This window comes from Babylonia areolata, chromosome 13 (assembly GCF_041734735.1).
Source record: "Babylonia areolata isolate BAREFJ2019XMU chromosome 13, ASM4173473v1, whole genome shotgun sequence".
In the NCBI taxonomy this organism is placed as follows: domain Eukaryota; kingdom Metazoa; phylum Mollusca; class Gastropoda; order Neogastropoda; family Buccinidae; genus Babylonia; species Babylonia areolata.
Window position 1 is genome coordinate 556,714 of NC_134888.1, and position 27,500 is coordinate 584,213.

Consider the following 27,500-nt stretch of genomic DNA (forward strand, 5'->3'; position numbering starts at 1 on the left):
TACAACAGGGTGGGCAGTACAACAGCTCTATACACGCTGATCTTTGTGTCTTTCTTCAGGTGTTTGTTGTTCCACACTCTCTTGTACAGCCTGCCGAATGCGCTGTTTGCCTTTGCAAGTCTGTTGTCGATCTCCTTGTCGATCTTGGCGTCAGATGAGATGGTGCAGCCTAGGTAGCTGAACTGGTGGACCGACTTCAGCTCTGTCTCACCGATGTTGATGTGAGGAGCGTGGAATTCTTCCCGTGGGGCAGGCTGGTGGAGAACTTCCGTCTTTTTCAGACTGACTTCTAGGCCGAAGAGCTGCGCAGCCTCTGCGAAGCAGGACGTTATACGCTGCAGGGCCGCTTCTGTATGGGCGACGAGGGCAGCATCGTCGGCAAACAGAAGCTCTCTGATGAGTTGCTCCAGTGTCTTGGTGTGGGCCTGTAGCCGCCTCAGGTTGAATAGGCTGCCATCAGTGCGGTATCTGATGAAGATACCGTCGTCGTCGCCAAGATCTTCAGTGGCCTGTTGGAGCATCATGCTGAAGAAGATCGTGAAGAGGGTCGGCGCGAGGACACAACCTTGTTTCACTCCATTTCCAATTGGGAAGGGCTCCGAAAGGTCGTTGCTGTGTCTGACCTGTCCACGCTGTTCCTCATGTAGTTGGATGACCATGCTGAGGAATTTTGGGGGGCATCCTAGACGTTTCATGATCTCCCACAGACCTTTTCTGCTCACGGTGTCGAAAGCTTTCGTGAGATCGACGAATGTCGCATACAGTCCTTTGTTCTGTTCCCGACATTTTTCTTGTAGCTGTCTGAGAACGAAGACCATGTCAGTGGTGCCTCTGTTGGCTCTAAAGCCACACTGATTCTCTGGGAGATGTTCTTCGGCGATAGTAGGCACCAGCCGATTTAGGAGGACTGGCGAGGATCTTGCCTGCGATGGAGAGCAGAGTTATCCCCCTGTAGTTGGAGCAGTCCGACTTTTCTCCCTTGTTTTTATACAGGGTGATGATGACTGCGTCACGGAGGTCCTGTGGTAGTTTGCCTTGCTCCCAGCAGCAGACAAAGAGGTTGTGGAGTTTGGAGTGTAGTGCTGGGCCTCCATTCTTCCACGCCTCCGGCGGAATTCCGTCAACCCCTGCTGCCTTGCCACATTTCAGCTGTTCAATGGCCTTGACAGTCTCTTCTAGGGTTGGTAGCTCGTCCAGTTGTAATTTCACTGGTTGTTGTGGGATGCGGAGAATTGCCGAGTCTTGAACCGTGCGGTTGGCGCTGAAGAGGGCCTGGAAGTGTTCCGACCACCTGTTCAGGATCGACATCTTGTCTGTGAAGAGCGCCTGGCCGTCTGCGCTGCGCAAAGGACTCTGGACCTGGTATGAGGGACCGTACACCGCCTTCAAGGCTTCGTATAAGCCCCTGTAGTCACCAGTGTCTGCACAAAGCTGAGCCCTCTCTGCCAGGTTGGTCCACCACCCATTTTGAATCTCACGAAGCTTGCGCTGGAGGTTGCTGCATATGAGCCGGAAGGTTGCTTTCTTCACCGGACAAGACGGTTGTGCAAGGTGAGCCTGGTGGGCTGATCTCTTCTTCGCCAGCAATTCTTGGATCTCCTGGTTGTTTTCGTCAAACCAGTCCTTGTTCTTTTTCGACGAGAACCCTAGGACTTCTTCAGAGGACTGCAGGATGGCTGATTTCAGCTGTGCCCATAGTGCTTCTGGAGAGGGGTCTGTGGGGCAACTGGGGTCTTCAAGTTTGTCCTGAAGCTTCGCCTGGAATTCACCTTTCACTTCAGCTGACTGAAAGTTGCCGACCTGGAATTTCTTCCTAGGAGCTCCTCCTTTCTTTGGTTTGGGCTTGAAGTGGAGCCTGAGCTTGCTGCGGACGAGGCGGTGGTCAGTATGACACTCCGCGCTGGGCATCACTCGGGTGTGTAGGACGTCTCGTACGTCTCTCTGGCGCATCAGGATGTAATCAATGAGGTGCCAATGTTTGGACCGAGGATGCATCCACGTTGTCTTCAGGCTGTCCTTCTGCTGGAAAATGGTGTTGGTGATGGTAAACTGCTGCTCTGCACAGAACTCGAGAAGAAGGCGCCCATTGTCGTTGCAATTACCAACGCCATGCTTGCCAAGGACTCCTTTCCAGGCTTCTGAATCTTGGCCAACTCTGGCATTGAAGTCGCCAAGGATGATGACCTTGTCGTCAGCAGGGGTGTTCTGAACGAGGTTGCGCAGATCAGTGTAAAACTTGACCTTTTCTCTGGGGTCCGCTTGGAGGGTTGGAGCGTACACGCTGAACAGAGTGGCATGCTGTTTGTTCCGTAGTGGGAGGCGCATGGACATAATTCGGTCTGAGTGTCCTGTTGGCAGGTTTTCAAGCTTAGAGGTAATGGTGCTCCTGACCATAAAGCCTACGCCATAAAGGCGTCTCTCGGTCTCTGGCTTGCCTGACCAGTACCCAGCGCCGTGTTCCTGGAGGCTGCCTTCCCCTGCAAAGCGGACTTCGCTGACGGCAGCAATGTCAATGTTCAGTCTCTGAAGTTCGTGTGCGACTAGAGCGGAACGCCTTTCTGGGTGGTTGCTGTCTGCAGAGTCACGCATGGTTCTGATGTTCCAGCATGCTACCTTTAGTCCTTTTGCACCTAATTGTGAGGCAGGTGCCGGCCTTTTCTTCTCTATTGTTGTTCGACCGCGTTTGGAGATGCCCATTGACCGCGGCTAGCCAACTGGGGGGTATGGAGATGAGCATTTGTTTGGACCACCTTTTCTAGGCCCCTCTCCGTGTGGAGCAAGCAGTGCTGTCCCTAGAAAAGGCTGCTTGGTCGTTCAGGGTGCTGCCGAGTGATGCTGTCACCTCCGGGTCAACAATCAGGCGACCAATATCCTGAACCGCCTGCATGCAGGATTGGAACTGCGGCTTCCAGTGACATCTTCCACCTGCCGTTTTCGCCCCTTTCCCATCGCTACAGGGCTTGGAATAGTTGGTGGCGCGGACGTGGACATGTCCTTCAAGCCTGCGCAATGGAATTTTTAGGTGGAGTGCAGTGTGCGCAGTACTGGCCCCACCCTTTACACCCGTGGTTCATCTGCCATAGCCTAGCAAGCTGGGACGGTGACAGTGAGGTCCTCAGGTCGTAGGTTTTATATCAGACTGTCCTTGTCCTAGCCTCTGGCTCAAAAACCTTCCTCGGAGGCACGGGGGCGCGGCTACTAAAAGTCGGGACATGGCCATTGACCCAGGGTCAATGCATGTCGAGACTGTCCTGCATTCCTTAGGACTTCATGGGTTTTACTTCAGACTTTTCCTTGTCTTAGATGGACTGCCTTCCCAGGCTATCGAGCTCCATCTGCCCACATGTGACAGGTAGCACAGGGTTACATGGTACCTGTGGCAGGTAGAGACCTGACCTGACCTGTGAGTAGTAGTAGTAGTAGTATTTTGATCATCAGTAGTAGTAGTAGTAGTATTTTGATCATCATCATTCCTCCAGAGGCTGAAGACAATTCAGCAGACCTGGAGTGCCAGTTCAGTGTTCACACAACCAAAAGCTCGGTCACAGCTCCACATAGACCGGTGTGGCGCAGAGAGGGCACATTCCTGCCTCTGTCTGGTCCGTGTTACTGTGTTCCGGGAACACCTCGTGCCGTGGACACACTGACATGGAGAAACACGCACGCGTATATAGACACACGCGCGCGTGGCCGCGCATACACGCACATTGATAAAGACACACACACACGCACGCATGAAGACATGCACAAAAAACACACCCACGCACGCACCTACGCGCGCGCGCACACATACATACACACACACACGCACGCACGCGCGCAACACACGCAAACACACGCGTACACACACACACACGCGTACACACACACACATACACACACACACGCGCGCAAGCGCACGCACACACGCACGCACGCAGAGTATAACCTGCCCCCTCTCTATTTCTCCTACCCCAATCTATCGCCCCGACACTGCGTTGTTTCCGTCCCACATTACAATGGAAAACGACACTTTGTTCCGTCCCACATGACAATGGAGAGCTGAACAAATAATGTTTTATACTTTCCAGTATGTTGTGTTTCCGATCATCATCATTCCCCAATGGAAATCCGTGAACCAAAAATGCGTTGACTGCCGAGCTGAATGCCAGTTCAGTTTCACACACAAAGCTCGACAAGTCCACATAGACCGGTGTGGCGCAAGATGGTACATTCCTGCCTCTGTCTGGTCTGTTACTGTTCGGGAACACCTCGTACAATGGACACACGACATGAGAAACACGCACGCGTTATACACACCGGCGTCGCGCGCTTACAGGCACATTGTTCAGACACACACACACGCACCATGAAGACATGCACAAAAAACACACCCACGCACGCACCTACGCGCGCGCGCACACATACATACACCACACGGACACCACGCGCGCACGCACTGCGCAACACAATGCATTCAACTAGTACACGACACTCGCGTACCATACACACACACATCGGCCAAGCACGTGAACAAAATGTTTTAATAGCCCCGACACTTTGTCTCCGTCCCACATGACAATGGAAAGACGTGAAGAAAATGTTTTAATAGTCCCGACACTGCTTTGTCTCCGTCACATGTTACAATGGAAAGACGTGAACAAAATGTTTTAATAGCCCCGACACTGCTTTGTCTCCGTCACATGTTACAATGGAAAGACGTGAACAAAATGTTTTAATAGTCCCGACACTTTGTTTCCGTCCCACATTACAATGGAAAGACGTGAACAAAATGTTTTAACATTCCCGACACTGCTTTGTCTCCGTCACATGTTACAATGGAAAGACGTGAACAAAATGTTTTAATAGTCCCGACACTGCTTTGTCTCCGTCACATGTTACAATGGAAAGACGTGAACAAAATGTTTTAATAGTCCCGACACTGCTTTGTCTCCGTCCCATGTTACTATGGAAAGACGTGAAGAAAATGTTTTAATAGTCCCGACACTGCTTTGTCTCCGTCACATGTTACAATGGAAAGACGTGAACAAAATGTTTTAATAGCCCCGACACTGCTTTGTCTCCGTCACATGTTACAATGGAAAGACGTGAACAAAATGTTTTAATAGCCCCGACACTGCTTTGTCTCCGTCACATGTTACAATGGAAAGACGTGAACAAAGTGTTTTAATAGTCCCGACACTGCTTTGTCTCCGTCACATGTTACAATGGAAAGACGTGAACAAAATGTTTTAACATTCCCGACACTTTGTCTCCGTCACATGTTACAATGGAAAGACGTGAACAAAGTGTTTTAATAGTCCCGACACTTTGTCTCCGTCACATGTTACAATGGAAAGACGTGAACAAAGTGTTTTAATAGTCCCCGACACTGCTTTGTCTCCGTCACATGTTACAATGGAAAGACGTGAACAAAATGTTTTAATAGCCCCGACACTGCTTTGTCTCCGTCACATGTTACAATGGAAAGACGTGAACAAAGTTTTTTAATAGTCCCGACACTGCTTTGTCTCCGTCACATGTTACAATGGAAAGACGTGAACAAAATGTTTTAATAGAAAAACAACTAGAGACTGCATCCACTACAGACATACCGTTGTTCCTCTAACTGACACTGACAACTTGGCTCGTTCAGTTGTGTCGCAAACCGTCCACTTTCGTGAATGAAATGATGGAAGGTCAGACTGTGTGACAGCGAGGGCCTGTCTGTGTCTGTCTGTCTGTCTGACTCTGTCTGTCCGTGTCTCTGTATCTGTCTGTCTGTCTGTCTGTCTGTTTCTCCCTCCCACTCTCTCTCCCTTGTCTCATTCTCTCTCTCTCTCTTTCTCTCTCTCTCTCTCCCTCTTCCTCTCTGATGTCTGTATGATATAGCTCGCTGTCTCTCGCTCTCTGTGTGATCTCTCTCTATATATTATCTCTCTCTATGATGTCTCTCTCTCTCTCTCTTTATGATGTTTCTCTTTCTCCCTTTCTCTCTCTCTCCTCGAATGAACACACCTCAGAGGTGAAAAAGAAATACACCCCCACACACACCCAAACCCCCACCCCCCCACACACAACCATGGGGTGTCGGGTTGCGCTTGCCACCGAGACAGGTATTTCAGCACCACCACCCCGCCTCCGCCACCCCTCTTGGCTCCTTTCTGAACCTGTCCACTGGACACAAAACACGGACTTCGCCTTCTGTGACGGTGAGAGGGGGTGTGTGGGGGTGGCAAAAGATTTCGAAAGACCGACACCCCCCCCCCCCCACCGCCCCCCTCCACCCAAAAAAAACCGGTTGTGAGGTGGGGTTAGCAATTAGGGGTGGGGGTGGGGTGGGGGTAGGGGGCTTTCTATCGTCTAGGGTGACGGTGAGAGAGAGAGAGGGTGTATGGGGATTGCAAAAGAATCTGAAGGCTGTGAAAAGAGAGGAGGTGAGGTTATCGAGACGAGACATACTCATTCTCTCTCTCTCTCTCTCTCTCTCTCTATATATATATATATATATATATATATAGAGAGAGAGAGAGAGAGAGAGAGAATATATATATATATATATATATATATATATATATATATATATATATATATATAGGTTTGAACTATAGCCGCTTGACCTTTTTCGAAGTTCGAGCTGGGAACAAGAATGTACAGCCAGTTACACAACCACAGCAACTGACAGTGGGCTCTTCCGCAGCAACCTACTCCATGCGATCATTTTCCCTGGGCTGTACCATTCAACAGTGTCGTGTGGACAGTATCCGAGACACGACAGTGCATGCTGGAATCGGTAGCACCGTACGCACCTGCTGACAACGCAGCGTGAGGAATGTCTGTCACACTGTTGTACAAGGTCAGGAATATGGGATTTATTAATGTCCATTTCAGTTCTCTTACTCAAGGAAGCGTCACTGCGTTCGGACAAATCCACACACGCTGCACCATATCTACTAAGCAGATGCCTGACCAGCAGCGTAACCCAACGCACTAAGTCAGGCCTTGAGAAAAAAAAAACGTAAGCGGATAGATAATGAATAGAATAAAATGCGGAAAAAAATCAATAAATAGATGGAGAAAAAAATGTTAGTGCTTATTGTAAATAGACTGGTGCGTAAATACAGAATCACTTATTATTAATTTCAATTAGAGAAATTCATTTGTGCTGTGAAACACATAAATAATGTTCAAGAATCGCTGTTATTCAATATGCTTACATTAAAGAAAACGTGTGCGTGCGGCGAATGATAAAATGGATGCTTGCACACAAATGAAAATTACATGAGCGTGCATTCAAGTCCTGACAAGCGCGTTGGGTTATGCTGCTGCCAGCAACCTGCCTACCTCATGTCGTGTAGCGTTGGGTTATGCTGCTGCCAGGAACCTGCCTACCTCATGTCGTGTATGTAGTGTTGGGTTATGCTGCTGCCAGGAACCTGCCTACCTCATGTCGTGTAGCGTTGGGTTATGCTGCTGCCAGCAACCTGCCTACCTCATGTCGTGTAGCGTTGGGTTATGCTGCTGCCAGCAACCTGCCTACCTCATGTCGTGTAGCATTGGGTTATGCTGCTGCCAGCAACCTGCCTACCTCATGTCGTGTAGCGTTGGGTTATGCTGCTGCCAGGAACCTGCCTTCCTCATGTCGTGTAGCGTTGGGTTATGCTGCTGCCAGCAACCTGCCTGCCTCATGTCGTGTAGCTACATGGATTTGTCCCAACACAGTCACGCCGCCTGGAGAATCTGAAACTGAAGCTGAAACGGGGAATTGCTTTGTTCAGTTCTGGACCAGCGGGCTTGTGGGGAGGTAAGAAAGAAAAGAAAGAAAGAAAGGAAAATGAAGGAAGGAAGGAAGGAAAGAAAGAAAGAAAGGAAAATGAAGGAAGGAGGGAACCATGGAAGCGAGAAAGAAAAAAAAGAAAGAAATGCTATACACACTCCTGTCTGAGTTCTGAGAGATGGAGAAGAATCCATTTCATGATTGTCGTGGGCAGATGGTCCCGCTATATAGACTTTTTGTCTTGTCCCTCTCTCTCTCTCTCTCTCTCTCTCTTCTCTCTCTCTCTCTCTCTCTCTCTCTCTCTCTCTCTATATATATATATATATATATATATATCTGTCTGTCTGTCTCTTGTATTCCCTTAATCGTAGATTTTCTTTACAGGTGTAGAATGAAAACATGCCAATATGTGCTAATTCATGTCCCCCCCCCCCCCACCCCCCTAAAAAGGTTTCGGTTTCGTTTTCTCTTCGTCTCAATGTTTCATTGAACAAGGGCAGATGACCCAATGCAATAACTATTTTGTGCTCTCTCTCTGTCTCTCTCTCTCTTACTTGGCACCTCTTTATCCTAAAATGTACTGACTGTGTTCCAATATCGATAATATTTTATGAATATAGAAAATAATGCTTGCTGTGAATTCACTTCCCATGTCCATTTATGTCAATCTCTCTCTCCTTTTTTTTCTTTTTAATGATTTGATTTTTTTCAACGATAGTCTGTCGTGTCGTACTTAATTAGGTAATGTACATGCTTTCATTTATCATTTATGCCTTTTATTTTCATATGTAATTGTGTGTGTGTGTGTGTGTGTGTGTGTGTGTGTGTGTGTGTGTGTGTGTGTGTGTGTGTTGCCTTTGCTTTCTTCTTTCGCTTTTCTTCTTTGCCTTTGAGGGCTGGATGTATAAAAAAAAAAAAAAAAAAAAAAAAAGCAGCTATGCGTACTCAACTACCCTCGTGAAATAAAAATTCGTTTCGTTTCATTTCGTTTCTATTTGTTTCTCTCTTTCCCCCTCTCTTTCTTTTTCTTTTTCTCTCTCTCTTTCTCCATTTCTCTCCCCCTTTCTCTCCCTCTCTCTTCTCTCTATCTCTGTCTCTCTTTCTCTCCCCCCCCCCACCTCTCTGTCACACACACTCCATTTTCACTTTTAACTTTCGATTTTTCCTGATATTTTGCTCCATTTCCATTCTATTTCTCTCAAAGGTGGATGGAGGATGTAAGAGGATTAAACTGGTGATCACTTAAGGCGGAGATAAGGTCCAGTTGGACAGGGGTGTTGACACAAGGAATGTGTTGAGCAAACGTTGGTGTCGTGGATCAGTTTTCCTCGAGGTGAAGGTTACGTTCAGTCAGCGCACTGTTCCACAGTGTGGAAAAGCACTGTACTGCTACCACACACTGCCACAATTTTGGGTCAGTGTTCCTCTCTCTCTCACATCCTATTTTCACTCGCCAAATATATTGTAGAAGCATACAACATTCGAAGGATAAGATTAACCGAACGATCGTTTTAACATGATAGAAACATAATGCAGAATAAAATATAAGATCCATGACTCAATTTAGATCAATTTAGATTGACAAATAACCAGAAAAGGCTCGGCTGCAAAGTGGGATGGCCATATGTTCGAATTAATTACTTAGTATTATGCATGAGTAATATGGAATATGTTGTATTAATGTTGTGGGTGTGAATGTATGAGTGTTTATGTGTTTATGAATATGTACTTATTTGCTTGTTATTTCCCCTTATTTTTTGTTTTACTTTTTCTTTTCGTCGTCTACTAAAATAAGCTGAATAATCCCCCTTGGCACTAGAGCTGTAAAACGCTATTTGCCAATAAAAAATTTGTCATTGTCTCTCTCTCTCTCTCTCTCTCTCTCTCTCTCTCTCTCTCTCTCTCTCTCTCTCTCTCTCTCTCTCTCTCCATTTTGTTTTGTTTTTCGTCTTTCGTTGTTTCATATTCTGTTTGTTGTTGTTTTAATCTTGACACGTTGGTATATTTTCAGCAAGATGGGAGCAGCTAGGTATATTAACAGCAAGGTATGTCAGCAGCAAGGTGAATTAGGAGCTAGGTCTATTGGCAGCAAGGTATGTTAGCTACAAGGTATATTGCCACCAAGAGATATTGACAGCTTTGGTATGTTAGCTACAAGGTACATTGGCACCAAGAGATATTGACAGCTTTGGTATGTTAGCTACAAGGTATATTGCCACCAAGAGATCTTGACAGCTTTGGTATGTTAGCTACAAGGTATATTGGCACCAAGAGATATTGACAGCTTTGGTATGTAATCAGCAAGGTGCGATATCAGCAGCGAGCAGCATCCTGTTAACGCCCAGTACCTAGTAAATGCCCACCACCCATTTGGGGTTGAAAACTGTACGTAGGGTAACATTCTTTGTAAACGCCCCCACCCCCCACCCACACCCGCCCTGGGACCTCCATATGAAGAAAGAAAAGAAAAGAAGAAGAAATTATGAAAAAAAAGACGATCCATTCGGGCTCGTATTGCTGTACACAGCAGTGCATACAATTACATTTTGAGATGAAGTGAACGTCTGCACGGGATCTCGATGTGTCATTGAAACTGGACGTGATTCCATGACATGGTGTCTTGTTTTTGTGCCTAGCATTTTGTTTTGAACTGTTTGCAGAGAATGGAAGGTTTTTCAGTCGCTAGCGGTTTGTTTTAAACTGTTTACAGAGAACGGTAGGCGTTTCGGTAGCTGGCGTTTTGTTTTAAACTGTTTACAGAGAACGGTAGGCGTTTCGATAGCTGGCGTTTTGTTTTAAACTGTTTACAGAGAACGGTAGGCGTTTCGATAGCTGGCGTTTTGCTTTAAAGTGTTTGCAGAGAACAGTGGGTGTTATTTTCCAGTAGCTGGCATTTTCATTTAAACTGTTTACAGAGAAGGGTAGGTGTTATTTTCCAGTAGCTGGCACTTTCATTTAAACTGTTAGCTTTCATATGTGTGAAACTGCATGTTTGGTGCATATCTGTTATGCATGTGTGGGTGTATGTGTGAATGTGTGTCTTACTGTTTTACATTTATTTGCTTATTTATCATCAATATTGTCTTATTTATTTGTTATTAATATTATTATTATTACTACCTTTTTATATTATAATTATTATTTATGTATTTATTTACTTATTTATGTATGCTTATAGTTGACTTCATAAAGTTTTTGCGCGTAATACATATTATTAGTAGTGGTAGTAGTTTTAAAAAAAATGTATGTATTTATCTATTATTTATTCACCTTTTTTTTCTCAAGGCCTGACTAAGCGCGTTGGGTTACGCTGCTGGTCAAGCATCTGCTTGGCAGATGTGGTGTAGCGTATATGGATTTGTCCGAACGCAGTGACGCCTCCTTGGGCTACTGAAACTGAAACTGAAACTGAAACTAGCAGAGAACGGTAGGTGTTATTTTCCAGTAGCTGGCATTTTCATTTAAACTGTTTACAGAGAACGGTAGGTGTTATTTTCCAGTAGCTGGCATTTTCATTTAAATTGTTTACAGAGAACGGTAGGCATTTCAATAGCTGGCGTTTTGTTTTATACTGTTAGCAGAGAACGGTAGGGTTTGTCCCTGGACATCCAGTTATCCACGTATCCCCGAAAACGAAGTATGGCTGCCTACATGGTGGGGTTAAAAACGGTAATTCAGGTAAAACCCCACTTGTGTTCATTTGAGCGAACATGGGAGTTGCAGCCCATGAACGAAGAAGAAGTTATTCACGTCACCAGCATGCCGCCAAAAAAACCTATAATTATACAGTGGAATTTTAACTCAGGGCATAGAATTATCCTTCTGATATTTGCCAGTTTAACAAAGAGGCCTCTGACGCATGAAGCAAACTCCCAGCCAGTACTTTCAGGTGGATCTGAGGGAACACACTCTCGCGAGGGGTAAAGTCCCCAGGACACGCCCATCCACGACTTAAGCGTGGAATTAGTGCACAGAAGGGTGGCCGCTGACAAGGTATCTCAGTGGTTGGTTTCGTGTTGGTTTTTTTCTGTTCTTTTCTTCTTCTTCTTTTTCATAGGTGACCGAGAAAGGAGTGTGAGTGAGTGTTGGGACACAGGTATTGGGGAATAAGCTGCTTTGGTGACGTGCAGGGAATGGAAGAGTATGTGTGGGTGTGGGTGTGGGTCTGTGTGTGTGGGTGTTAGTGGGGGGGGGGGGCGCTCGTGTTTGTAGGGATTGGAGCAGTAGGAGTGAACTCAGAACTCCAAACGCAGACTGGTTTGATGGCAAAGACCATTGAACCATTACGGTGGGGGTGACTACACTGACGCACAACGCTTCTCAAATAATATCATTTTCGCTTTGTGTCGTTGGATCATGGTTTTGTAGATCAGGGTCTCCATACAACAGGCTTTGTTAATGGATTTACTTCGGGGTTAAAGTTAGGATTGAGTTTGCCCGAGCCACATGAAAAGTATCGGCAAAATATTAAATAATGTTCAGCAGTTTCGCTTGCAGTGCCAGAAGCACAAAGTGGGTCATGTATTAGAAGTCTGTTGAACATATCTTCTCTCAAATCACTAATCCTTAGACGAAGTCGAAAGTGAATGATTTGTTCCCTACCGTTGACCAGAGTAATAACAGCTAGGCGCTAAGCATCGTTAGCAAACAGGTCATGCTGAAGCTGGCTTCAGGAGTTGCTGGATTTAACGTGATTTTTTAATATAATCTTTTGAATTTGACTTTGAGCAAATCTGATAACTGACGCATGACGTTAGACTTTTTATGATTTAATTCACCACAAAGTGTTTCCTACCTGGGGAAAATCAAAAGAGAGCAAAATGGACACTTAGAACTTACCTCATCAGCTATCGCTTTGAAGTTGAAGAATCGGCCGTTTAATCATGATATTCCTACCCTGATCATTGTAGATATTTTTTTCTAACATGTGTATTGGGAATGTGCCAGAGATACCGCTTAGAAACAACTCGTGATTGGATTGTAAATAAACATGATCAAATTCGTGGTTGTCGAGAGCTGCATGCCAGTCTTTGGCGAAACAGTCAACAAATCGTTCTGTGAAATCGATGATAAGTGTGTGTGTGTGCGTGCGTGTGTGTGCGCGCGTGCGTGTGTATGTGTGTGTGCTTGTGTGGTGTGGTGTGTAGTGTGTGTGTGTGTGTGTGCAGGAGGAATTTTTTGTTTAATATCCCGTCACGTATATCGATGATTGAGGACATTTTGTTAAAGTATTTATGAAAACATTGGAGTATTATCGGTTAAAAGGGGTGGGAGATGTGAATGAATGGAGGGTTGGGGGAAACTGGGCAAATGAGGGTGAAATGAGGGTGAAATCTGGAAAAAAAAATCTAAATACAATTACAGGAAATTACTTAAAGGACTTCGTAAACGAGAAGTCGTTAAGCAGACAAGCGAAACAACTGATAATGAATGCAAAAAGTCAAAAACATCAACGTTCTCAGTCACTTGTGAAGACACACTTTCGTGTACATAAGGCTTCATCAAGCTACAGTCAAAAATTATATGCTTAATCGTCAGGTTACTAAAGCATATGCACTTGACATTAGAACAATACTTGGTCCGTAATGAATTTGATAGTGTGTGTGTGTGTGTGTGTGTGTGTGCGTGCGTGCTTGTGTTTGTGTGTGTGTGTGTGTGCGTGTGTGTGTGTGTGCTTGTGTATGTGTGTTTGTGTGTGTGTGTGTGTGTGTGTGTGTGTGTGTGTGTCTGTGAGAGCTTGTAGAGAACTGAGCAGCGCGAGCGGGCGTGTAAGTACGCGCGCTCATGCGTGAGTGCACGCGTTCGTTCTTTCGTGTATGTATGTTTGTGTCAGGGAGAGGATTTGATTGCGGGTAAGTAGTGGTTCAGTGGACGGGTGGGCGCTGTGTGACTGAGGTCTGTCTGTGAGTGCGTGTTAGAAAACTGGCGGTTGAGTAATGGGATAGGCGTGCAACGGGGTGTGAGCGTTGGTGGGGGACCTCCAGTGTATTTCGTAACAGGATTTACATGATATTTGTCATTTAGGCCCGTTACTGCTGAGTTGACTGATACACACAGTGGCTTCATCATCATCATCATCATCATCATCATCATCTCTCTCTGTCTTCCGTTCTCTCTTTCTCTGTCTCTGTCTCAGTCTCTGTGTGTGTTTGTGTGTATGTGTGTGTGTGTGTTTGCGCGCGCGCGTGCGCGCAGAAAAACAAAAATCGGAGTTCTACCCTGTAAAAAAAAAGCTGACGGTCCCACCCCTTGGTCTCAATAACAAAGAGACCCACTCCGGTCATTCTGTCCGAGTCTGAAAGCCGAGATGTACAATGGTTGAAGACTGAATGGCCCACACTGTCAGCTGCATCGGCTGGCACACTCAGAACCGTGATTCTTCCGGGGCGACCTTATGTAGTGTAGAACTCCAGTCAAACATCAAGCAGGAAGGTAGCATTGTGGTCAAGACGCTGGTCTGCCAATACAGAGAGTCCGCGAGAGTGTGTGTTCGAATCTCGCTCTCGCCATTTCTCCCAATGACGCCTTCAGAAAGTGAAACTGAAACTGAAACTGAACTGATCGAACATCAGTTTTAGTGTCAGTTTCTCAAGGAGGCGTCACTGCGTTCGGACAAATCCATATACGCTACACCACATCTGCTAGGCAAATGCCTGACAGCAGCATGACCCAACGCGCTTGTCAGGCCTTGAGTGCATGTTTATATATATATATATATATATATATTTTTTTTTTTTTTTTTTTTTTTTTTTTTTTTTGGCTTGCTGCCCTATCATCTGCACCGTTTCAGTGGCATTACTCCAACGCCGCTCATTTACATTCCCCCATACACAGCCACACCACATACTAAGGACACCACATACTTAGCCCCCTACTAACGACAATAAAGGCTCAGTCGCTGAGCCAGACTGTGTGAGCGTCCCTCCCGGAGTGGAGACCACCACCACGTCCATCAAACAACAGCCCCTCATGAATCTGCCGACACTGAAGACATTGACAGGACTCACCTCAAGCACAGAAGTGGAGGGGTATCGAAACTGAGGTCACCATGAGAGCAGATCATGAAGGGCCACAGACTTCGAGACTGTTTTGTTTTTTGATGATGATGGAGGAGGAGGATGACGATGACGATGTTGCTATGGAGGTCCATTTTGGTTTGGGACTGCGTGACAAGGCTGTACTCTACGCTTCCTGTCAAAATGATATCCCGACGTTAACCAGGCCCGAGAGATACAGTCAGCCGTCAGTCCGCGACGCTAACCACTTCGCCACGGCGGCTGGTATGCTTATATATTTAATTGTGTACCTAGCAGAGTGGATTTCTTTTTACATGATTTTGCCAGAGGACGACACTCTCGTTGTCATGGGTTCTTTTTCAGTGTGCCAAGTGCCTGCTGCACACGGGACCTCGGTTTATCGTTTTATCCGAAAGACAAGACACACAGTTTGATTTTCTAGTCAAACTTGGGAGAAATGGCGAGAGCGGGATTCGAACCCACACCCTCACGGATTCTCTGTATTGGCAGCTGAGCGTCTTAACCATTCTGCCACCTTCCCCCTGATCAAACATCAACCTACAGGTGAGTGTCGTTTCAATGGTTCTCGACGTCTTCCAGGAGAGGAGAGGATCGGTTAGGGTCAGGTCATGGCTAAAATTCGTTAGCGTCAGGTCATGGCTAAAATTCGTACACGACAGTGACCGATGACCAACCCCTTGCTTAAGCCCTGGGGGTGGGGGTGGGGGTGGGGTGAATTAGGTTGGGGGGTGGGGGACGTTGTTGTCGGCGTGCCGACTGGCGCTGGATTTACTTGACCCGTGTTTGCTGTTCGCGTCGTCGTGAACCGTGACCCTTTCAACTTTTGGAACTTGTAGTTACTTTTTGGGGGGGTAGAGGGGTGGTCTGTCTTTGTCAGTCTGTCTGTCTTGTCTCTGTCATATAGATAGAAAGATGTGTGTGTGTGTGTGTGTGTGTGTGTGTGTGTGTGTGTGTGTGTGTTCCAAAGTTTTTCACGAATATTGTTTAAAAAGAAAACTTGTGGTTCATGTAAAGAAAACTAAAGTGATGATATTCAGTTCTACAAAAAGCTAAAGCCTCTCTCTCTCTCTCTCTCTCTCTCTCTCTCTCTCTCTCTCTCTCTCTCTCTCTCTCTCTCTCTCTCTCTCTCTCTCTCTCTCTCTCTCTCTCTCCACTAAAACAGTCTCCTTCGCCCATTTGAGTGCATTGGATTGACAATACAATATACTCCAATACAATGCAAGGCGGCGCAAGGAAATAAATTACAACACACTGTAATATCACAAAACTTTATAAAATGAACAACGCAACAGCACTACACAACACACCATGGAAACACCGCACCAGTCCACAGTACATCACAGCGCACCACAATGCAGCGCAACACAAAAACAACACAACACAAAAACAACACAACACGAAAACATCACAACCAAAACACAAACACAACATAACACAACACAACACAAAAACAACACAACCAAAACACAAACACAACATAACACAACACAACACAAAAACAACACAACACGAAAACATCACAACCAAAACACAAACACAACACAACACAACACAAAAACAACACAACACGAAAACATCACAACCAAAACACAAACACAACATAACACAACACAACACAAAAACAACACAACACGAAAACATCACAACCAAAACACAAACACAACATAACACAACACAACACAAAAACAACACAACACGAAAACATCACAACCAAAACACAAACACAACATAACACAACACAACACAAAAACAACACAACCAAAACACAAACACAACATAACACAACACAACACAAAAACAACACAACACAAAAACAACACAACCAAAACACAAACACAACATAACACAACACAAAAACAACACAACTCGACACGCAACACAAACACAATAAAACACAAACACAACAAAACACAACACAAACACAACCACAACGCAACGCAACACAAAAACAACACAATGCAACACAAACACAACACAACATAACGCAACGCCACCAGAACGCAACACAAACACAACACAGACAACCAAAACACACAACACTACGCAACACAACACAACGCAAGACAAAAACAACACAACGCAAACACAAACAGAAACACAACTCAACACAACGCAACACAACGCAACCACAACGCCACCAGAACGCAACAGAAACACAACACAGACAACCAAAACACACAACACTACGCAACACAACACAAAAACAACAAAACACAACACAACACAACACAAGAATGACGCTGATTCCGACTCGGACGTTGTCTTAGAAAGCTGCGCTGCACCGACATATATTGCTTGTATGTAAGTCCGTTGCTGCGCTGCACCGACATATATTGCTTGTATGTAAGTCCGTTGCTGCGCTGCACCGACATATATTGCTTGTATGTAAGTCCGTTGCTGCGCTGCACCGACATATATTGCTTGTATGTAAGTCCGTTGCTGTGCTGCAAGGACATATATTGCTTGTATGTAAGTCCGTTGCTGCGCTGCACCGACATATATTGCTTGTATGTAAGTCCGTTGCTGCGCTGCAAGGACATATATTGCTTGTATGTAAGTCCGTTGCTGCGCTGCAAGGACATATATTGCTTGTATGTAAGTCCGTTGCTGCGCTGCAAGGACATATATTGCTTGTATGTAAGTCCGTTGCTGTGCTGTCGTGCCGCGCTGTCGTGCGAAAGTGACGGATGGAGGATCACCCCCATGAGCAAGGCGGTATCGGATCAGCGGGCATTTGCGGAAGATGGACAGAGATTATTTATCGATATGCGGCGATTGGTTTTCCACTTGTATTGTGCAAGATTTATTTTTTATATAATATGTTGTATTCACCGCCGTGGTAAACCTCACCAACCTGAACTGGTATCCACCCAAAAAAGAACAGGAAAAGAGAAGTGTGCGAAAAAAACCCCACCCCAGACAAATCCAGTGCCTGTTCCACTGAACATGACAAACATACGCAGTTCATTCAAAGTAAATGTGTTCATCAGATGATAACGCATCATGAACAGTCGACGCCTTTAACTATTCCGATTGAGTGTCAGTTTTTACTATAGCCAACTATGATCATGGTGGAGATCACGAGGAATACGACGACGACGACGACGACGACGATGATGATGATGATGATGATGTCGAGTACGAATACAACGACAATTATGATGATGGTGATGGTGATGGTGTTAGTTTCAGTTTTCAGTAGCTCATGGAGGCGTCACTGCGTTCGGACAAATCCATATACGCTACACCACATCTGCCAAGCAGATGCCTGACCAGCAGCGTAACCCAACGCGCTTAGTCAGGCCTTAGGGATAAAAAAGAAAAAAAAAAAGGTGAATAAATAATAGATAAGCTTACATAAATAAATAAATAATAATTATGATATAAAAAAGGTAGTAGTAATGATAATAATAATATAATAATAAAATAATAAGAATAATAAATAAAAATAAGATGGTGTTAATGATTGCAAACTGCTACAGAACCATTGTAACCAACTATGACAATGGTGACGACAGAAATCATGAGGAATACAATGAGGAGGAGGAGGAGGTAAACAGCTACAGAACCATTGTCACCAAAATTGAGATCGCGACAAAATCACGAGGGATATGATGATGACGATAATGATTGCAAACTGCTACAGAACAATTGTAACCAACAATGATAATGGTAACGACAAAAAATAAATGAATAAATAAATAAATAAAAAAATATTATAAAAATCACGAAGACTACAATGATGATGATTAACGATGACGATAACAATGATGATGATGAAAGCGATGACGATAACAATGATGATGATGATAACGATGACGATAACAATGATGATGATGATAACGATGACCATAACAATGATAATGATGATAACGATGACCATAACAATGATGATGACGACGAATGTAACATGTTACAGGACCCCTGTAACCAGTGCCTGAAGCAGTGCGGAATGGAACTCCAGTGACACGTGTTACTGACGTAGACCCTGTATGCTGGGCCACTGAGAAACAGCGAGACAGAGCCAGAGACGGGGCCAGAAACAGGGCCAGAGACAGAGACAGAGCCAGAGACGGGGCCAGAGACAGAGACAGCGAGACAGAGACAGGGCCAGAGACAGGGCCAGAGACAGAGACAGGGCCAGAGACAGGGCCAGAGACAGAGACAGAGCCAGAGACAGGGCCAGAGACAGAGACAGGGCCAGAGACAGGGCCAGAGACAGAGACAGGGCCAGAGACAGAGACAGGGCCAGAGACAGAGACAGGGAGACAGAGACAGGGCCAGAGACAGAGACAGAGCCAGAGACAGGGCCAGAGACAGAGACAGGGCCAGAGACAGAGACAGGGCCAGAGACAGAGACAGGGCCAGAGACAGGGCCACAGGGGCCCAGTGGCCAAGATGACCTCCGTGTTTGTGGACAGCATCAACATCATCGTCAGCGCTGATGATGGTGGGGGGACCAACGACACTGCAGCCACTAAGTGAGCGTCTGGCTGGGGGGTGGGGGGGGGTGTTGATCGGTTGGTTGGTTTTTGGTAGATGGTTGTTTGGTTAGTTGGTTGATTGTTGATTGGTTGGTTGGTTGGTTGGTGGCTGGTTGGTTGATTGGTTGGTTGGTGGTTGGTTGGTTGGTGGTTGGTTGGTTGGTTGGTTGGTGGCTGGTTGGTTGATTGGTTGGTTGGTGGTTGGTTGGTTGATTGGTTGGTTGGTTGGTGGTTGATTGGTTGGTTGGTTGGTGGGTTGGTTGGTTGATTGGTTGATTGGTGGTTGGTTGGTTGATTGGTGGTTGGTTGGTGGGTTGGTTGGTGGCTGGTTGGTTGGTGGCTGGTTGGTTGATTGGTTGGTTGGTTGGTGGTTGGTTGGTTGGGGAGGAAGGGGGCGTTGGATGGCGGGAGAAGAAAGAATGCAAGGGGAGGGGGTGTGTGTGCAAAAGCTATGTGTGTGGAGGGGAGGGGGTGTGTGTGCAAAAGCTATGGGTGTGGAGGGGGAGGGGGTGTGGGAGAGGGGGCGTGTGCAAAAGCTAAGAGTGCTGGAGGGGAGGGGTGTGTGTGCAAAAGCTATGTGTGTGGAGGGGAGGGGGGGTGTGTGCAAAAGCTATGTGTGTGGAGGGGAGGGGGGGTGTGTGCAAAAGCTATGTGTGTGGAGGGGAGGGGGGGGGTGCAAAAGCTATGTGTGTGGAGGGGAGGGGAGGGGTGGGTGCAAAAGCTATGTGTGTGGAGGGGAGGGGGGGGGTGCAAAAGCTATGTGTGTGGAGGGGAGGGAGGGGGGTGCAAAAGCTATGTGTGTGGAGGGGAGGGGAGGGGGGGTGCAAAAGCTATGTGTGTGGAGGGGAGGGAGGGGGGTGCAAAAGCTATGTGTGTGGAGGGGAGGGGAGGGGGGTGCAAAAGCTATGTGTGTGGAGGGGAGGGGAGGGGGGTGCAAAAGCTATGTGTGTGGAGGGGAGGGGAGGGGGGTGCAAAAGCTATGTGTGTGGAGGGGAGGGGAGGGGTGTGTGCAAAAGCTATGTGTGTGGAGGGGAGGGGGGGGGGTGGCAAAAGCTATGTGTGTGGAGGGGAGGGAGGGGGGTGCAAAAGCTATGTGTGTGGAGGGGAGGGGTGTGTGCAAAAGCTATGTGTGTGGAGGGGAGGGGGGGGGTGCAAAAGCTATGTGTGTGGAGGGGAGGGAGGGGGGTGCAAAAGCTATGTGTGTGGAGGGGAGGGGGGGTGCAAAAGCTATGGGTGTGGAGGGGAGGGGGGGTGCAAAAGCTATGTGTGTGGATGGGAGGGGGGTGCAAAAGCTATGGGTGTGGAGGGGAGGGGAGGGAGGGGGGGTGCAAAAGCTATGGGTGTGGAGGGGAGGGGGGTGCAAAAGCTATGTGTGTGGATGGGAGGGGGGTGCAAAAGCTATGGGTGTGGAGGGGAGGGGAGGTTGCGGAATGTTTTGTGGATGGTGAAGTGCGGGATTTCTTTGTTCTGTTTTGTTTTGCTACTGACCAGTTTAGAGCGAACGACAAGGACACTGTGTCTCACTGGGCAGCGGCGCGATCCAGTCTGAACATAGTTTGAGCTTGAGATTCGCTGATGGAAATGAACTGCTGGGAGAACTGATTGAACCGCTTGCATTAAAGCTTATGATACGAACCTTGATCATTTGCGCACGTAATGCAATATATCGATAAAGAAGGCAGTTCCTTCATTATACAGTTCAATCATCACTGCTGCCCCCTCCCACCCACACAAAAATCGTAACTGAATTCTATCTGTAGTGGGTAGAAATTTCTAAGATTCTACACTGTCTGAACCGGATTTTTGCAAAACTGAAGGATTGTTTGTGTGTTTTTTGTGTGTTTGTTTTGTTTTTGTTTTTTTGGTGTGTGTGTGTTGTTGTCGTTGTTGTTTTCATTTGCACAATACACAATCGTTCTTTACTGGTCCACTTTGCATATTCGACACAAAGACTTTAGTAGAACAACCTCGTGTTTTTTGTGTGTTTTGTTTTCACAGTAGAAAAGTGAACACTCCGTTAGAATTGTCAGAGTGCACAACATTAATCTGAGTCAGTTTTTCATGACACTTTCACCGCTATAAAGAGAGAGACAGAGAGAGAGACAGAGAGAGAGAGATGTAAAGTTAAGGCGCCTGTGCTCCTCCTGAAGTGCTATCAGCCATTCTGGGTCCACGTGTACCCGTGCAAGCAGAGTTCACGGTTGATCGAATTTCAAAGAGCGTGTCACGGAGTCATTGAGGTCAACATCTTGGGCATGTAACCAGAAACTGGGAAAGAGGGAGAGGAGTTTAGAGAGAGAGGGGGGGAGGAGAGAGGAGACAGAGAGACAGGGGGGGGGGAGAAAGACAGGATGAGAGAGAGGGGTAGGACAGAGAGGGGGGGAGAAAGGGGGAGAGGAGAGAGAAAGAGGGGGGAGAGGTGAGAGGGGAAAGAGAGGGTGGAGAGAAAGGCAGGGGAAGAGAGAGGGGGGAGAGGAGAGAGGGGGGAAAGAGAGGGTATTCTTCCATTTAAATTCTAAGGGTAAATGCCATGAATCTATCCTGTCACCTACATTTAGATCACAACACTGTGAGCAAAACATATCTTCTGACAAAATCACGTAATCTATGACACTGCAGCCATGGGGAGAAATGTAAGTGAACCGTTAACATCGCTATGACAACATCCATTGGCTATGACACAGTTCAACAAGAAACATAAATTCAGCAGTGATTTTCCAAACCTGTTAACACATCCATCCTTCGATTTCCTTTGCACACCGTTAAAAGACACATTTCCATCATCACCAGCACAGCAAAGGTGTGACGAGCATTGTGACGGTTGTCTGTTGCAGGTGTAAAGAGACCATCACCCACTACACCTTTTACCAGCTGGCCCTGATCCCTGCCGTACGGTCTTTCTCTTCTGTCTGTCTGTCTGTCTCTCTGTCCGTCTGTCTGTCTGTCCGTCTGTCTGTCCGTCCGTCTGTCTGTCTGTCTGTCTGTCCGTCTGTCTGTCTGTCTGGTCGTCTGTCTGTCTGTGTGTTTGTCTTTCCGTCCGCCCGTCTGTCTGTCTGTCTGTCTAGTCCTCTCTCGTCGTTTTAAACTGAAAACAGAAGGGGGGACTGGGATCGGGGCAGATGGAGAGATGTGCGAGTTCAGGCTAATAATAAAATCATTAAGATGATTGTTCCTGACCGGTGCATATTTACCAGTGCAAACTGTGGTCGGATCTAGATTGTTTCGGAAAAAACAACAACAGCAAAAGAGCTGCATTGCCTCTCCCCTGAATGTGTGTACGCATGCAGAAGATCAAATACGCACGTTAAAGATCCTATGATCCACGTCAACGTTCGGTGGGTTACGGAAACAAGAACATACCCAGCATGCATACCCCCCCCAAAAAAAAACGGAGTATGGCTGCCTACATGGCGGTGTGAATGTACCAACGGTCATTCACGAAAACAGTTACATGTTTGTGTGAGCGTGTGTGTGTGTGTGTGACAGAAACCTGCCTGAATGACACAGGAAACGAATGATGAGCGTGTGTGTGTGTGAGTGACTGAAACCTGACTGAACGACACAGGAAACGAATGATGAGCGTGTGTGTGTGAGAGTGACAGAAACCTGACTGAACGACACAGGAAACGAATGACGAGCGCCCAAAGGCAGCTCTCAGCCCAACCTACCCAAGTGTGCAGCTTGTTGTGCAAATGGCACCGCGTTTGTAAAGCTCAGAGCTTGGTCACTCACCGAGGATACGCGCAATGCAAGTAACCACATCATCATCATCATCATCATCATCATATCTCTCTCTCTCTCTCACCATCTATCTGTGTGTTTGTGTGTGTGTGAGTGTGTGTGTGTGAGATGGCATGTGAGAAAAAAAAAAAACACCATCAAGAATGATATTGATATATGATTCATCTCGGTGACATAATCATATTATGTGCCATGAGTGGCGGAGTATGTGCCTTTGAATTATTAATGTGTCTGTGTTTTCTGTCGTGATTTTCCAGTTGCTTTTTACCACAACATGCACACGACACATTCAACAAATGGTTTCAAAATATAGAATATCCATTGGATGGTTGACATCAGAATAAATTAAAACAAGTACAGAAATAACACACACACACACACACACACACACACACACACACACACACTTTGAAAAGTAAAACGTGTTGACGTCATGGGAGGTTGTGGACTGTGATGACGTCACAGGTGCTGGTGACGTTGGCCTTCACGGTGACAAAGCAGAGACGAAATGTGCTGCTCCACATCTGGAGGGGTCGACCCGGGCTGATCTAGTGAGTGCCGTGCTTTTGTTCTCTGTCTCTGTCTGTCTGTCTCTCTCTGTCTCTGTCTCTCTCTCTCTGTCTGTCTCTCTCTCTCTCTCTCTGTCTCTGTCTCTCTCTCTCTCTCACCATCAGTTTCAGTGGCATTACTCCCACGCCGCTCACTCCGAGTCCCCCATACACAACCACACCCGGGTTTGTCCGTCGCAGTCCCAGTGCCGGCAGTCCGCAGTGAGTCATCGATGTTAGGTCGCCAGGAGGCCACGCACCAGAGGAGACTCTGCACTGCTGCTGAGTCACTTGGGTGGTGTTCCGTCGTGCCTGTTTTGATTTAAAGTACTTAGGACACCACCTTCTCATCCCCCTGTTGACGACAGTAATGGCTTTACTTAGGACACTACCTTCTATTCCCCTGTTGACGACAGTAATGGCTTTACTTAGGACACCACCTTCTATTCCCCCTGTTGACGACAGTAATGGCTTAGTCGCGGAGCCAGAGTGAGCAAGCGTCTCCCCCAGAGTGGGGACCGCCACCACGTCCATCCATCGACAGCCCTCCTATGAATCCGCCGACACTGAAGACCTTGACAAGGGTCATCCCAAGCACGGAAGTGGAGGGGTATCGAAACTGAGGTCACCATGTGCTATCAAATTGGACTTTACAGCGGAACGTTGCCAGGGACAACACATTTGTTGCCGTTGGTTGTTGTTGGTTTTTTGGGTTTGTTTTTTTTTGGTGTGTGTGTGTGTGTGTGTGTGTGTTTTACGTGCGCTTAGCGCATCACTGTGGAGTAACGGCCTAGAGGTAACGCGTCCGCATAGGAAGCCAGAGAATCTGAGCGCGCTGGTTCGAATTACAGCTCAGCCGCCGATATTTTCTCCCCCTCCACTAGACCTTGAGTGGTGGTCTGGACGCTAGTCATTCGGATGAGACGATAAACCGAGGTCCCGTGTGCAGCATACACTTCGCGCAAGTAAAAGAACCCACGGCAACAAAAGGGTTGTTCCTTGCAAAATTCTTTAGAAAAATCCACTGCGATAAGAAAACCAAATAAAACTGCACGCAGGAAAAAATATTTTTAAAAAATGGGTGGCGCTGTAGTGTAGCGACGCGCTCTCCCTGGGGAGAGCAGCCCGAATTTCACACAGAGAAATCTGTTGTGATAAAAAGAAATACAAATACAAATACACTAACCTTAAATAAATGTTTCATCCGAATGACAAGTAGGTATCACCACTGAAGGTCTAGTGGACGGGGGACTAGAAAATACCAGTCCATACACGGGACTCACACCTCGGATACTGGGTTCCTTGTCATTTCCACTGGGCCAGTAGTGTTGGTATGGCAGTTGTTGTTTTCTACTTGCTGATTTGTTTGTTTGTTTGGTGGTGGTTTTTTGTTGTTGTTTTTTTGTGTGTGTTTTTTGTTGTTGTTGCTGCTGCTGTTATGTTGTCGTTACTGTTGGTATTGTTTGCGTGTGTAAGTGAGTGTGTGTTTCTGTGTGAGTTGGGCGCGTGTGTGTTATGGGGGTGTATGTGTATGGATGCCTGTGTATGTATGTATGTATGTATGTATGACAGATAGATAGATAGGTCTGTGTTTTGTAAATTAATGTCTTCCAACACACCTATTAATATCTTGCCACAATTGTTTTATTTCATTAATTTGTTAATCAATCAACTGATTTAGTGATTGAGTGATTAGTTTGTTGTTGTTTATCTATTCGATCTGTCCATGTATATTATTTATCACTCCATCTGTTGATTTTTTTTTCGTTGCTTATTTGCAATCTATTACATGTTCATGTGGTGGGCAGTTCTTTGAGGGTTTTTTTCATCTATCTGTCTGTCTGTGTGTCTGTCTGTGTGTCTGTCTCTCTCTCTCTCTCTCTCTCTCTCTCTCTCTCTATATATATATATATATATATATGTATGTATATATGTATATATATATGTATATCTTTATTTATTCATCCATATATCAGTTCCTTTGCTTAGTCTTTGTTCTTGTGTTGTGCTGCCCAGTGGACACCCTGAGCAGGTCGTCCAGAATCTCTTACGCTTCTGTCTATCTATCTATCTATCCATCTATCTGTCTATCTATCTATCTATCTATCCATCTATCTGTCTATCTATCTATCTATCTATCCATCCATCTGTCTATCTATCTATCTCATTATTTGTTAATCCATATGATCATTCATTTGCTCAGTGGCCGTTCTAGTGTTGTGCAGTCCAATGAACACCCTGAACAGGTCGTCCAGAATCTCTTACACCTCTGTCTGTCTGTTTACACCGCCCAGAACAGGGCTGCCAAATGTATGGATATGTATTTGCGTGTATCCAGCTCTTTATTTATCAGTCCATGTATTTATTCCTTTGCTCAGTGTTGTGTTCCTGTGCTGTGCAGCCCTATGGACACACTGACCAGGTCTTCCAGAATCTCGTACGCCTGTTCGTTCGGTGCCACGGCTTTCCTGGTGTACCAGATCGTTCTCAGTCAGACATACGCCGTCAACTACACTGCTCAGAACAGAGCTGTCAAATGTATGGATATGTGCGTGTGTGGGTGAGGGGTGGGCGTTGCTTGTGTGTGCGGTGTGTGTGTGTGTGTGTGCGCGCGCGGAGGTGTGTGTGTGTGTGTGTGTGTGTGTGTATCTGTGTGGGTGGTGTGTGTGTGTGGAGGCGGGTGTTGGTGTGTGGGGGTTTAGGGGTGTGGGTGGGGTGGGGTGTGTTTTGTTCTCATGTGTACACCGATCATGGCCACGTGTCCATGTTTGTCTGCCGTTCTCTACCTCCCTTCTCCTCCCCTACCCTACCTACACAACCGTTCTTTGATCTCCTCAACCAACCTACCCTACCCTACCCTACCTACACAACCGTTCTTTGATCTCCTCAACCAACCTACCCTGCCTACACAACCGTTCTTTGATCTCCTCAACCAACCTACCCTGCCTACACAACCGTTCTTTGATCTCCTCAACCAACAACCTACCCTACCCTCCCCTACCCTGCCTACACAACCGTTCTTTGATCTCCTCAACCAACCTACCCTACCATACCAAACTCAACCAGCTTTCCCTACCCAAATCTACCCCTACCCTACTCAGTTAACCAACCCACCCTACCCTGTTGTGTTGTCATGTGCGCAGCGTTCGTGGCCATCGGGTCCATGTTTATCTACGGCCTGGTGTTCTTCCCGGTGTTCACCAGTCTGGCCATTGGGTCTGTGTTCGGCTACAGTCTGGGCGCACTCTACGTCTGGATGCTGACCGCAGTGCAGTTCTTCAGACTGTTCCAGTGCGAGTTTGCCAGCAGGGTACTGTAAAAAGGTCTCTCTGTCCCCATGGTGGTGGTGGTGGGTGATGGAGGGGGTGGTGGTGGTTGAGGTGGTGGTGGTGGTGTTATGGTGCAGGTCTTCAGACTGTTCCAGTGCGACTTTGCCAGCACGGCACTGTAAGGTCTCTCTCTTCCATGGTGATGGTGGTGGATAGGTGGTCGTGATGGTGATAATGGTAGTGGTGTTTGTGGTGGTGATAGTGGTGGTGGTGATGTTGGTAGTGGTGTTTGTGGTGGTGATTGTGGTGGTGGTGATGTTGGTAGTGGTGTTTGTGGTGGTGATAGTGGTGGTGGTGTTTGTGGTGGTGATGGGTCAATGACTGCTACTCCACCTCCCCTATTAGTCATTAAAATCAAAATAATCGTTTATCTCTTCCGCCTCTCCTGACCCACACAGACACCCGGCCACCTTTGTTAAAACGTTGTTTTGAATAAACTGCTGCTGCTGTTATTTTCACTGGTGTCCGACCTTCCAGCTTTTGTGCAGTTGTCAACGAGGAAAGCTCAGCGAATGAAGCTGAAGTGTACTGTCAAACGTCTCTTTTGCATATCTATTTACGTGTCTGTTTTGTTGTTGTTGTCTGTCATTTGTGGAGTTGTGATG

The 27,500-nt window shown here is 46.5% G+C and overlaps 1 protein-coding gene across 4 annotated transcripts in view; it reads left to right on the forward strand.

The window, feature by feature from the left end:
- The window catches only part of LOC143288949 (receptor for retinol uptake stra6-like), a 58,744-nt gene that overhangs the window by 7,843 nt on the left and 23,401 nt on the right, over nucleotides 1-27,500 (forward strand). The window contains exons 1-6 of one of the 4 annotated variants that reach the window (XM_076597635.1): nucleotides 6,658-6,835; nucleotides 18,713-19,274; nucleotides 22,112-22,166; nucleotides 23,484-23,569; nucleotides 25,968-26,104; nucleotides 26,710-26,876. In XM_076597635.1, coding sequence (XP_076453750.1) covers nucleotides 19,192-19,274; nucleotides 22,112-22,166; nucleotides 23,484-23,569; nucleotides 25,968-26,104; nucleotides 26,710-26,876 — 528 coding nt within the window. In that variant the 5' untranslated portion in view covers nucleotides 6,658-6,835; nucleotides 18,713-19,191. Of the gene's footprint in view, nucleotides 1-6,657; nucleotides 6,836-14,726; nucleotides 15,037-15,163; nucleotides 15,337-18,712; nucleotides 19,275-22,111; nucleotides 22,167-23,483; nucleotides 23,570-25,967; nucleotides 26,105-26,709; nucleotides 26,877-27,500 lie in introns of those variants that run through there. The other 3 variants (XM_076597633.1, XM_076597634.1, XM_076597632.1) reach the window with 3 other exon arrangements.